Genomic DNA, 14541 nt, shown 5'->3' with positions numbered 1-14541 from the left:
GAGAAGACTCTACACGTGGATATCACCAAATGGTGATATCCACACCAAAATCACACTGATTATATTCTTGGCAGCCAAAGATGGAGAAGCTCTATACAGTCAGCAAAAACAAGACCAGGAGCTGACTATGGCTCAGATCATGAACTCCTTACTGCCAAATTCAGACTTAAATTGAAGAAAGTGAGGAAAACCACTAGACCATTCAGGTATGACCTAAATCAATCCCTTATGATTATACAGTGGAAGTGAGAAATAGATTTAAGGGACTAGATCTGATAGACAGAGTGCCTGATGAACTGATGGAGGTTCGTGACATTGTACAGGAGCAGGAATCAAGACCAACCCCAAGAAAATGCAAAAAAGCAAAATGGCTGTCTGAGGAGGCCTTACAAATGGCTGTGAAAAGAAGAGAAGTGAAAAGCAAAGGAGAAAAGGAAAGATATACCCCTTTGAATGCAGAGTTTCAAAGAATAGCAAGGAGAGATAAGAAAGCCTTCTTCAGCGATCAATGCAAACAAATAGAGGAAAACAATAGAACAGGAAAGATTAGAGATCTCTTCAAGAAAATTAGAGATACCAAGGGAACATTTCATGCAAAGATGGGCTCGATAAAGGACAGAAATGGTATGGACCTAACAGAAGATATTAAGAAGAGGTGCCAAGAATACACAGAAACTGTACAAAAAAGATCTTCACGACCAAGATAGTCATGATGGTGTGATCACTCACCTAGAGCCAGACATCCTGGAATGTGAAGTCAAGTGGGCCTTAAGAAGCATCCCTACGAACAAAGCTAGTGGAGGTGATGGAATTCCAGTTGAGCTATTTCAAATCCTGAAAGATGATGCTGTGAAAGGGCTGCACTCAATATGCCAGCACATTTGGAAAACTCAGCAGTGGCCACAGGACTGGAAAAAGTCAGTTTTCATTCCAGTCCCAAAGAAAGGCAATGCCAAAGAATGCTCAAACTACCGCACAATTGCACTCATCTCACACACTAGTAAAGTAATGCTCAAAATTCTCCAAGCCAGGCTTCAGCAATACGTGAACCGTGAACTTCCAGATGTTCAAGCTAGTTTTAGAAAAGGCAGAGGAACCAGAGATCAAATTCCCAACATCTGCTGGATCATCAAAAGAGCAAGAGAGTTCCAGAAAAACATCTATTTCTGCTTTATTGACTATGCCAAAGCCTTTGACTATGTGGATCCCAATAAACTGTGGAAAATTCTTTAAGAGATGGGAATACCAGACCACCTTACCTGCCTCTTGAGAAACCTGTATGCAGGTCAGGAAGCAACAGTTAGAACTGGACATGGAACAACAGACTGGTTCCAAATAGGAAAAGGAGGACGTCAAGGCTGTATATTGTCACCCTGCTTATTTAACTTATATGCAGAAACACTGGGCTGGAGGAAGCACAAGCTGGAATCAAGACTGCCGGGAGAAATATCAATAACCTCAGATATGCAGATGACACCACCCTTATGGCAGAAAGTGAAGAAGAACTAAAAAGCCTCTTGATGAAAGTGAAAGTGGAGACTGAAAAAGTTGGCTTAAAGCTCAACATTCAGAAAACTAAGATGATAGCATCCGGTCCCATCACTTCATGGGAAATAGATGGGGAAACAGTGGAAACAGTGGCTGACTTGATTTTTCTGGGCTCCAAAATCAATGCAGATGGTGATTGTATCCATGAAATTAAAAGACGCTTACTCCTTGGAAGGAAAATTATGACCAACCTAGACTGTATATTAAAAAGCAGAGACATTACTTTGCCAACAAAGGTCCGTCTAGTCAAGGCTATGGTTTTTCCAGTGGTCATGTATGGATGTGAGAGTTGGACTATAAAGAAAGCTGAGTGCTGAAGAATTGATGCTTTTGAACTGTGGTGTTGGAGAAGACTCTTGAGAGTCCCTTGGACTGCAAGGAAATCAAAATAGTCCTAAAGGAAATCAATTCTGAATATTCATTGGAAAGACTGATGCTGAAGCTGAAGTTCCAATACTTTGGTCACCTGATGCAAAGAGCCAATTCATTAGAAAAGACCCTGATGCTAGGAAAGATTGAGGGCAGGAGGGGAAGGGGACGACAGAGGATGAGATGGTTGGATGGCATCACCAACTCAATGCACATGGGTTTTGTGGACTCAGGGGGTTGGTGATGAACAGGGAGGCCTGGTGTGCTGTGGTTCATGGAGTCGCAAAGAGTCATACACGACTCAGCGACTGAACTGAAACTGAACTGAACTACGGTCATAATACTATTGCATAAAAAGAGTAAGCTACTGATTACTTTTGGCCTTTGCTATGAAAAGAATAAAAAGTACAATTTCAAGAGCAGTTTCCAAAAAAAACAGAAGTAGGGTGAAAAATTTTAAAGCAGTATATAGAAAAACATGTAGAAACAATTATAAACAGTGTAATTTCTCCAGAATAATAAAACAATGCTAAACTGATTTGCACCTAAAGTGTTTCACTATACAAATTATCAGGAAATTTAAAAAATCATAGAATAATTATTTGTAAATTTGATAATTATGAAGTACATGTTTGTATCTTTAACACTGCATAAGAAACAAACTGTTATGACTACTCTACCTGCAACAAATAGACCAATACCTGGTATATAATAAGCCTTTAGTATATATTAGGTGACTAATAGCAACACAAAAATGTGATTATGAAAGCAGTTATTAAAATATTAGATTAAAAAAAGAACTACTTACCTGGTAATAAAATTTTATCTGTCTCACCAAAATGGACAGATTATGAATTCTAAGTGAAGCATCATTGTTGACTTTTTTATTTACTCTCTGACTCTCTGATTTAGGATTACTGTAAGAAATAAAAAAAGGAATACTTTAAAAATTATATTGAAATATACCTATTAATTTATAGATGACTAAAAATAATCAAAAAATACATTTTTTCTATAAACAAACTGTGTATTCATCTTCATTGACAGATGATCCAAAAGGACACATGATTATTTTGACATGTATCCTGTGGTTTTAATTAATATAAATGCATCTGATATTTCAGAGACAGTGGTAAAATATAAGTCAGATGTTGCACTTCATTCTCATTTTGTCTCTTCATCTTTCTTGAAATTAATAACATTTTATCTCCTTTGAATATATATACTTCCACTACCCAAAATAAATCTATTTAAATCAATAATGTAAATTTAGACTAATAATAAATGTTGTATCTTCTCAGTGGCAAACGAGGACTATACTTGAGCAGGCAATGTCCCAGAGAAATTAAAGAGTGAAGTCATGACACAAGATATCACTTTCATCTTGGATAAACTTTGTAGATTTAATAAAAGCATAGGAATGAATGATTGTAAAGTAGCATAAGCTGAAAATGAATAAAAGGTAGGACATGGTTAAGAAAGAAATTCAATGACACCAAAAGCAAAGGCAATAAAAGCAAAAATAAACAGGTGTGACTACATCATACTAAAAAGCTTCTGGACAGCAAAGGATACAGAAAAAATGATAAGGTACATAATTGAATGGGAGAAAATATGTACAAATCATTTATTTAATGGGGTTAATGTTCAAAATATACAAAGTATTTATACACCTCACTAGTGAAAATGATTTTAAAATAGGCAGAGGAACTGAACAGGCATTTTTCAAAAAAAAAAAAACACCATACAGATGGTCAAGAATCAGTAAAATGCAAATCGGAACTACAAAGAAGTATTACCTCATACCTGTTGGAATCACAGTTATTAAAAGAAAAGGGATAAGGGTAGGTAAGGATGTGGAGAAAATGACCCCTTGTGCACTGCTTTTGAGAATACACTCATGCAACCACTGTGAAAGTTCCTCAAAAACTTAAAAACAGAACTACATATGATCTAGCGATCCCATTTCTGGGTATAAAAAACAAAGGAATAAAAACAAGATCTCAAAGAGATAATGGTGCTCCTATATTCACTGCAGCATTATTTACAATAGCCAAGATATAGAAACAACCCAAATGTCCTACAATAGATAAGTGGATTCAAAACATACGAAATACACATACAGACACACACAGGTACATACACAGATAGAGGGACTTCCTAGGTGGTACTAGTGGTAAAGAGCCTGCCTGCCAATGCAGGAGACTTAAGAGACACAGCTTCAATCCAAGGGTCAGGAAGATCCCCTGGAGGAGGACACAGCACCCCACTCCAGTATTCTTGCCAGGAGAATCCCATGGACAGAGGAGCCTGGTGGGCTATGGTTCACGTGGTCGCAAAGAGTCGGACAAGACTGAGGTGACTTAGCATGCACACAGACAGAATATTATTCAGACATGAGAAAGAAGGAAATCCTTCCATTTGCGAAAATATGGATGAAACTTGAGGGGGTCATGCTAAGTGAAATAACCTAGAAAGAGATGGAAAAATACTGTATGTTCTTCTTTATATGTGAAATAAAAAAAAAAAGTCAAACTCATACAGAGTGAAGTAAGTCAGAATGAGAAACACAAATCCACATATATACGGAATTTAGAAAGACAGTAACAATGATCCTACATGCAGGGCAGCAAAAGAGACACAGATGTAAAGAACAGACTTTTGGACTCTGGGAGAAGGCAAGGGTGGGATGATTTGGGAGAGTAACAATGGAACGTGTATATTACCATATGTAAAACAGATGACCAGTGCCAAGTTAGATGCATGAAACAGGGCACCCAAAGCCAGTGCTCTGGGACAACCTGGAGGGACAGGGTGAGGAGGGAGGTTCGAGCAGGGTTCGGGATCGGGGGACACATGTATACCCGTGGCTGACTCATGTCGATGTATGGCAAAAACCTTCACAATACTGTAAAGAAATTATCCTCCAATTAAAATAAATAAAATAATTTTTAAAAGAATGTCAAATTCATAGAAATAGTAGAAAAACACTTGCCAGCATCTGGGGATGGGAGAGTTGGGTGGAGAGAGGGAGAGGTTGGTAAAAGGGTATAAAATTTCAGCTATAAGATGAATAAGGCCTGAAGATGTAATGAAAAACATGGTAACCACTATATTAAATAATTGAAATTTGCTGAGAGTGTGGAACTTAAATGTTCTGACACACAGTTAAAAATGTGAGGTGATGGATGTATTAATTAATTAGATGGTGGGAATCCACTCACATGTACACATACATAAAGCCACCACTACGTACACTTTAAATAATTACAATTTTGTCAACTATATGTCAATAAAGGTGAAGAAAATAAAAATTTTTAATTAAAGTTGTTTTTTTTTTTTTAAAGAATAGGAAATTTAAGTAAAAGGGGTGGTACTAGAACAGAAGGGTATAAGTTAATGCCAGAACATTAGTGAAGATCTAGTTCCTCATTAGGACAAGGAGGTCAAGCTAGAAAATGACATTGCCAGGTGAAATGTCCCTATGCAAGGGCTGAGTGCAGAATATCATAAAGCAGAAATCTAAGAAGTTGCTGGGACAGAGTATTAACCCATGATTACAGACTTTAAGTGCAGGTACCTCCACAGGAGAATGCAGAGAAGACTGACACTAACCCAGTAGAGAATAGGAATTGAACAAACACTTCTCATTCCTTAATCCTTCCCTTTTTTACACAGTCTATTGTACTCCTGATGCCTTCAGTTCCTTCCCTAGATAGCACTCTATGGTGCTTTATTTCAGCAATTCTTTTGTGGGTTACATTTATCAATATTTACCATATCAGAAAATAAAACAGAAAATTTCACATTTGTTTACTTATTGACTCATTAAAAAACAAAATAAACCCATTACATGCTTATAAACACCAAACCAAAAAAATTTTATTGAGAGGACTGGCACTGTTTTACTATTTTTACATATCTCTTTAATATCTAGCTTAATGTTAAAAAAGGGGAGGGCTGATGTTCATCTTTGCTTCTGCATTCCATCTACTGTTTCTGTTATTTTGGTTCATGTATATGAAGAAATAAGGGGCTTCCCCAGTGGCTCAGTGGTAAAGAATTCGCCTGTCAAAGCAGGAGACATGGGTTCAATCCCTGGTACGGGAAGATCCCACATGCTGCAGAGCAACTAAGCCCGTGTGCCACAACTACTGAGCTTGCACTCCAGAGCCCTGGAATTGCAACACTGAGCCCGTGTGCTGCAACCACTGAAGCCCGTGTGCCTGGAGCCCCTGCTCTGCTACAAGATAAACCAAGATAGTAAGAAGCCCACTCACTGCAACTAGAGAAAAGTCCATGCAGCACCAAAGACCCAGCACAGCCAAAAATAAATCAATAAAAAATTATATATATATACAAAAAGAAATCAGCATCACACAGACAGTTAAAAGTAGACAGAGCCTGTGGACTCTCTGAAAGGACCCTCAAACTGTACTGTGAGAACTACTGCTTTACTTCAACTATTCTCTTGCCAGCACTCTCAACACTAATCCTTCTGTTTTTTTATCACATTTACACTGTCAATCCCTGATACTGGATCAGCTCAACTGTGTACACTGAGATTGCCCATAGTACTAGATGAGAAAATAATACAATTAAAACTCAGCTAAAACATCATATAGGGAGGAACAGTTAGCACCAAATTTGCCCTCTGCCATAAAGAATTAGAAACTGGACAAAACATACAGTAACTAATTTCAGACTTTGGACAGCAAATAATACAAGACTATAATCTCTAGCAAAGCTCTCTCTAATGAAACAGTAAGTACTTTCCAGAATGAGACACAAGGAAGGGTAGCCCACGTCTCCCTGAACTCAGGGAGACAAAGTTTAGGGGAATTAAAAAACTGAAATTTTCAGAAAAGAAAACCAGAGACAAGGAAGCTATACAGACAAAGAACTCCCAAAATATGCCCTTAAGATTTTGACTAAATACTAAGTTGTACAAATGTACCCTAAAACTCCAGGAGGCTGAGCAGAGGACAAGTACAGAAAAGCTGGAAACTTGATAAAACCCAAAGCTCACAGAGTGCAGAGAGAAATTTAAGTTCTGACCACTCAGAATAAATACCTAGAGCATCAGTAGAGTCCTCAGGAGAATCATATCTTGCAACTAAACTAGCAGTTGAGTAAAAGCTATTCCAGAAGCTCCTTAGAAAGCTTTGCAAACAAGCATTGAAAGGCTCAAGCTGGGAATTCTCAGGCAGTCCAGTGGTTAGGAATCTGAACTTCCACTACAAGGGACAAAGGACTGAACCCTGGTCAGGGAACTCAGATCCCGCATGCCATGTGGTGTGGCAAGAAAAAAAAGAAGAGAAAAGAAAGGATCAAGCTGATTGCAAGTAACTTGAAAACCTGCCAAAACAAACTTCATCACTGCTTAAAGAACAAGATCTAGACACCACCATGTAATAATCACAATGTCCAACATAAAGTAAAAAATTACTAGACATGCAAAGAAGCAAAACAAATAAATAAATACTGTGATTTGTGAACAGGAAAGAAAATGGAAACAGTTAACAGAAACAGACCCAGAAATTAAGAGACCATGGAAACAGCAAACAAGGATTTCAGAAGAGCTACTATGAATATACTAAAGAACTTTTAAAAAATAAACACTATGTGAAAAAAAAGTTAACTATTTTTAAAAACCCAAATGGAACTTCTAAGGCTAAAAAATATAATATCTGAAATGAAAATTTTACTGTATTTCTGTAATAGAAGATAAGAAACTATTACAAAAGATCAGTGAATTTGAAGACATACACACACAAAAAAATTCCAAAAACACAGGAAAAAAAAAAAAAAAAACACCTGAAATGAACAAAGAAGACTAAAGGAGCTAAGGGGCAACAGATTAACAAAAAAGTTGCATGGACAGTACAGTTTTTTTCCTAAACCACTTGAGAATAAACTGATGGCCTGATACCCAAGAGTCTACAAAGATTTTAGTATTTATCTTGTACAAACACATGTAACTATCAAAATTGGGAAATTAACAATCATATAATTACTATCATCCAATCTTTAGAATCCATTAAAATTTGCTCCAATTATGAATGGATTTATAGGAAAAGGATCTAGCTCAAAACCACACTTTGCATTCAGTATTCTGAATTACAATCTTCAGTCCCTTTCAGTTGGAACAGTTTCTATCTTTCCTTGAAATTCATGACCTATGTACTTTAAAAAGTTATAGGCCAGTTATAGGCCAATTTTTTATAGAATGTCCTTCAATTGGGTTTGTCTGATTAAATTGTATACTGCTCATAAGTAAGTTCAGGTTACATCTTTGACAGGAGAAATGCAGGAGAGATGCTCTGATGTTCTCAGTGCATGCTAAGAGGAGGTACATGATTTCACTTTATCCCATTACTGATAATATTTACTTTTATCACTTGATTAAATTGGTATCTGCCAGTTTTCTCCATGATAGTCACTATTTTCCTTTTGAAATTATTTTGTGCATACTTTGAAACTATGTCAATAATCTGATTTACATCTATCTTCAATTTATGTATGTTTATATCAGTATACACTTATGATTCCCCATAATTATCAGTGATCATAATCTATTAGTATATAACTTCTTTTACAACTATCATAGATTGCCTTTTCATTTTGTTGACTGTTTCCTTAATTATGCATAAATTTTTTAGCTTACTGTAGTCCTAATTGCCTATTTTTGCTTTTTTTGCTGTGCTTTGAGATCATATCCATTGATATGATCCACTTTTAATTTTTACTAAAAATTTTTACTACAAAACCACTTTTTAATTTTCTCTAGGAAGGGCTTTTATTAGCTATATTCATAAATTCCTTCCAGTTTTTGCTGTTAATGTGAATGTAATTTTTAAAAATACATTTGCTAGTAGATTACTACTGATATGTAAATACAGTCAATTTTTGTGTATTTCTCTTATCTTTAGAAATCCTGTTTGTTGGTGAAAATCCTTTAGAAATTTCTCTTATCTTTAGAAATCCTTTAGAAAACCTGCTCTTACAGGTTCTCTAGAATGTAGTTTATAATTTTTACATATTGATAATCAATTATCCCAACACCAATTACTAAAGAGCTTATTGTTTTCCACTGATCTCTATGATTATACTAGATTTCCATGTAAGTGTAGCTATACTTTTGGCATGTATTCTGTTTCTTTAACCCATCTGTCTATTCCTGTGCCATCAAAACCCTTTAAATATTACTATGGCTTTATTGCCATCTTGATTCTGTTAGAGCAAGTCCTTCTCCTTTGTTTTTGTTTTGTAAATTGTCCTGCTTAGTCACGCTTGCTGCTCTTTTCTATGAGTTTTAGGATATTTATTAAGATTCTATGAAAAGCTTGTTGAGATTTATTGTGATTTTATTAATAAAATGAATTTGATACATTCATATTAGTAAAATTTCTAAATTTATGCAGAATGGTATTTACATATTTAAGTAGGCTTTTTTCCTTGGGTTCTTGTGTGTGAAATGGATTTGTTTTCTATCACACTGTCTTCTTGGTCACTGCTAGTGTGTAACAGGAAAACTGTAGTTTTTGTATATAACACTTCTGATTAACCACCTTTTAAAATTTAGTTGATTCAGTTCATTTTCTTGGATGTTCTAGCTGAAAAAATATTAAGTAAATGACAATTTATCTCCTTTCCAATTGTATATCTCATTTCTGTTTTTTACTTACTGTATTAACAAATAATAATGGAGATAAGAGCTATCCTTATTTTTTTCTCAAATTTCATGAGACTGCTTTTAATGTTTTGCCATAAATACCTAATGTTCACCGTCATTTTCTGATCAACACCCTCCTTCAAATTAAGGTTCCTCCTAATCCTATTTACTATCTTAACTGGTGAATTTCTCAAACATCTACTTCCATGTGATTCTTCTCATTTAATGTGTTAATGTAGTGAATATTACATTGTTACATCTTTAACACTGAATTGTCCTCACAATCCTAGACTATTACTCCATCAGCCCCACCCCATAGTGTAACTACTGTTCCCATGTTTGGTACATCATTCTATCATGCTGCTAAGTCACTTCAGTCGTGTCCGACTCTGTGCGACCCCATAGACGGAAGCCCACCAGGCTCCCCTGTCCCTGGGATTCTCCAGGCAAGAACACTGGAGTGGGTTGCCATTTCCTTCTCCAATGCATGAAAGTGAAAAGTGAAAGTGAAGTCACTCAGTCGTGTCCGACCCTCAGCGACCCCATGGACTGCAGCCTTCCAGGCTCCTCCACCCATGGGATTTTCAAGGCAACAGTACTGGAGTGGCGTGCCAGTGCCTTCTCCATTCTATTATAGGTCTTCCAATACTAATTGCCTTCATGCCTTTTACTTTCTCACCAGAATGTAAGCTCCCTGACAGCAGGGACATTATCTTATTATTCTCTAAAATCAGCATATATCCTAAGCAAATGTTTGAATAGATAAAAACAATAAATGATCTGAGACCAAGCAAAGAGGTTTTTTTTAATATAAATTTATTTAATTGGAAGCTAATTACAATATGTATTGGTGGGGTTCAGGATGGGGAACACGTGTATAACCGTGGTGGATTCATGTTGATGTATGGCAAGCAAAGAGTTTTAAAAATTGTTGCTTACTATTAAGAGTTACGAGATGACATTCTCCAAGCTAAAGTCATTTGGCAGACTTGAATAGACACTCCCTACTAAGGTTTGTGTCCCAAAGATCAGTTGAAGAACACAGTTCTAAACTACAATTTGAGACATACAGAACAATTAAGACTAATAGAAAAGTAAGATAAATCTGACTTGTGACTGTCTTATACTTAAAGCTAATTATGAACAATGAATAGCCCAAAGCAAATGGGTGTATAAGTGGAAAAGTAGATCTCTTAGGTAAAGGTACCAACCAGAACTAGCTACCCTCAAAAATAAGGAGACTATATTGCAGAAGTCAGATTATGTGTCATGGCAGACAAAAGATAAACAGCAGTAAGGTCAGGTCATGGTTAAAAATTCAGACAGCTGAAGGGAAAATCCTGTTTTATGTAACTAACTTGGTATACTTTTTGTCAGTAAGTTACATACTATACATACATACTGTAGCTATATTATTACTTAATGTATAAGGGCTTAGTTTAGTCAAGCTATCACTGTAGAGAAAAGTACATTTGTAATTGGGAAAAGACTGTAGGAATAACTCTAGTAAAAATGTTAGGTATACTACAGGTACATAAATTTCATTTGTAATCACAGACATTCAGTAAGTATCTTTTCTCTCTAGTCTTCTTCCATGTTTTATTCCTATTTTCCTTATTCTGTATTTGAATTCTCTTAAATTACCTCTCACCTATAACTATCCCCTAAATGATAACATTTAGACCCCCAAAATACTTTAGAGATTATCTAGTTTCACTATAAATCAGAAAATTGAAGTCCAAAGTAGTGATTTGCCTAGGCTCTCATAGATTCTTCCCTTTACTCTCTTTCAATCTTTTCTCTTACTCAAGAAAACAAAGACAATACCAATAGAAAATGGTTTCGGCAATGTCATCTATAAAATCCATGTGTACAATAAATCATTGCTTTTTTGTTTTGTTTGAGCATATTCCTGATTGTTTTCATAGTGATTAATTAAACTAAAGAAGATTCATTTCCTTCCCCTCTCCAGTTCATTACAGTACTATTTTATTTAAAAATCTAGGTATTTAATTCACATGAAAAATATTTAAGAAATTCTATTTTAGTAGTTCTACTGAAGAGGTACGTAAACCAAAAATCCCACAAATTTACAGTACAAGCCCACTGTTACATGACAATACATAATTCAGATTATACTTTGGAATAGATGCATAATATTCCAATAAACACATGTGATTTCATTCTCTTTAACTAATTTTATAATGTAAATATTATCTTTACCTCCACAGAGTTGTTACCAAGTTTCTCTGCGTTCTTAGAGTGCTTTTTAAACTTAAGTCTTAAAGTTTCTATTAAAATTTTATGTCCAACATTACTCGTATGATATTTCAAAATTTATTAAATTGCCAGAAAGGCCTATAGTCTCCTTTGCATAAAGCTCTTCTCTAAGAATTAGCAAGTTTTAAGAATTTAGAATTTTGGTTTGCTCAAATTCTTTTAAGAAAGTTTTGCAGAAAAAAATATGTAAGTTCTGTATCGTTTCTTCAGCCTCTGAGAAAGACTGTGTATAACAATTAAAACAATTTTGAATATAAAGAGCAGGAACTGTCCAGTTTTTATACACTAAGCATAGCAGATGAAATTATTTTAGAAATCTAGGAAAATAGGAAATATGCAATTAAGATATGTTAGAGAATGTATTTTGAAAAATTTACAGAAAGTACTTCAACACCTAAAATTAACCTCACTTTCAACAAGGGTCTTAAAAGACAGGGGAATGAAAGTTTTCTAGTTGCTTTATGTTTATAGATATTTGCTATGATTAACATGGGGTTTGAGGGGATTTCTAGATAATTAGTAGATCCTACAAGATACTAGATATAGTAGATCTAGTAGACTCATGAGCAATTTCAATAGAATAGTGCAATTCTTTGGTAAGAACTGGCTGATACCTAGGTACTCAAGACCTCAATTTCAGTTTCTAATCTACACTGTACCTCTGGGGAGTTATTTTAGTAATCAATCAGAACTGGAAAGTTCCTACTGCTTTAGAATCATTGGATATTGCATCACAGTCCACCCATAAAATTCTGAATTGGAGACGGGGGTAACTGCTAAGCACTCTAGGCATGGAGTGAAAGCCAATAAACTTTCAATTACAAGGCTTGGGTTTCCCATTTGATTCATGCTTAATTTGAGTTAGGGTCATACTGACATATGTTAGGACCCTGAAAACAGGCCTCTTGACCCCAAGAACGTCATCTCTTTATGTGAGAGGACTTCTCTCAGGTGAAATTGCCTGAAAAGTCTTAATCTCAATTCCCATGAAAAGCTATTAAACATTTAAGGATGGATCTACTGAAAATAATGCAATTTAAGAAAATTAGTAACTTTAGGAAAAGAAGTATTTTTTTAAAAAGAATAAAAATATAATAAGGATACGCTACCTGGCTCTGAAGGAAACATTACATATGAATATTGATTACTGATTTAACTTGCAATAAATTAGAAGGCTAGTGTAAGAAAACAAACAGATGGGACATAAAAAAAGCTAAAATCTCACCTACCATTATCAGGAAGTTAGTAGATACTGTCTGAAAGGGATAAATCAAGAAATACTAGGGTAAAAAAAATAAAAAGAAATACTAGGACAGGTATATTCTCACTACATTCAGGGCTAAGAGACAAGGAAACTACTTTTTAAAAAAAGTTAAAAGTTTTACTCTGGGGAACAGAAATTAAATGTGGCTAAGTTAGGGCAGAGATTATAGTTTTTCACTGTGAACCTTTTGGTATTAACTAATTCTTTTAACCATGTAGAACATTCTTTTAAAGAGGGAAACGACACAAAAAATGCTGTTTCATGAAGCTTTTTTATTTACTTGTAGGAAAAATATGAGGTCAAAGACGTGGCACTCAATGCTAGAGATTCAGAGTCACAAGATGTGTGATACTATGCATAAACATAAGAAAATATTTTAAGGTTTATTTCTTTACAGGATACAGGGGTCACAGTGTAGCAATTTAAACATACTTACTATAAGTCCAGAAATCTCTAAAAAGAAACTGTAGTCTATTCAGTATTCTAAAATCCTGTTTTTCTTCATGTTTAATACTTAAAATGCTAAACAAAGATTAATTCAGAAAGAGTCATAATTAATGAAGGTTTGTTTAAGTTTTTGAAGGCACACCTTAAAAAAAAAGACTATCTTTGAAAAAAGCTTTTTCGAAAATAAAAGATGAGCTATTGAATGATACACACATAATATGTGAGGAAGTACCTTTCTAATCATACACAGCTTTCTCTAAGTCAACATAATTTCAAACTATTTCCTCTTATAAGATGAAAATTGAGAGAGGCAAATAGCCTAGCAATATAAATATAGCTCAAATCTGTCCAGCCACAAGTTAAATGCAACATGGCAGTAAAAGACTGCCTCAAGCAATTTCACATTTATAAATGACCTACTTATGACAAGATACATTAATTTCAATAAATAGGCTATAGTATTATCTGTCACTGCATATAGTAATTTTTAAATTAGAGTAAAAGAGGAAGGAAAAGTTAGCAATTCTGCAACTAATATTCTAAGATTTGGTCCTTATGTAACGAAGGATTATATCTTTATTTATTCATTGACTATTATCTATGAAAAAAGAGAAATCTGATAGTTTTAATGGCTTTATGCTCTTCTACCCAGACTGCAAACCTGTTATGGATCCTCTTGGACCATCTGTTTAGTGTTGGTGCCTAACAACTACATGTGCCCATGTTTTTGACAACGCCATTCTAATTTAAGGATAGTTGTACACAGGGCTTTTTTTTTTTTTTAATTTTGAGATATATCACATAAAACATAAATGAATAGTATTTACATGTCATCTTGAAACATTCTGAAATAACTAATTTGCATATCTAATTTCAAATGTACATATACCAGAATGATAGCTTTATGAAATATTAACTGGAAAAATATCATCACATTTAGGGTTATCCAAGTAGTAAG

General features: G+C 34.8%; 1 protein-coding gene across 8 annotated transcripts in view; it reads right to left on the bottom strand.

Annotated features, from left to right (window-relative positions):
- Positions 1–14541, bottom strand: part of CCDC88A (coiled-coil and HOOK domain protein 88A) — a 118818-nt gene that overhangs the window by 85913 nt on the left and 18364 nt on the right. For all 8 annotated transcript variants that reach the window (XM_086326828.1, XM_086326829.1, XM_086326830.1 and 5 more), the window contains exon 3: positions 2726–2834. In XM_086326828.1, the coding sequence (XP_086182954.1) occupies positions 2726–2834 (109 nt within the window). The remainder of the gene's footprint in view (positions 1–2725; positions 2835–14541) is intronic.

Source organism: Bos grunniens, chromosome 11 (assembly GCF_055505025.1).
Source record: "Bos grunniens cultivar Pamir isolate PY7600 chromosome 11, Bosgru_T2T1.0, whole genome shotgun sequence".
Taxonomy (NCBI): Eukaryota; Metazoa; Chordata; class Mammalia; order Artiodactyla; family Bovidae; genus Bos; species Bos grunniens.
Note: the sequence above shows the minus strand (reverse complement) of the source record. Positions and strands in the feature narration are given on the sequence as shown.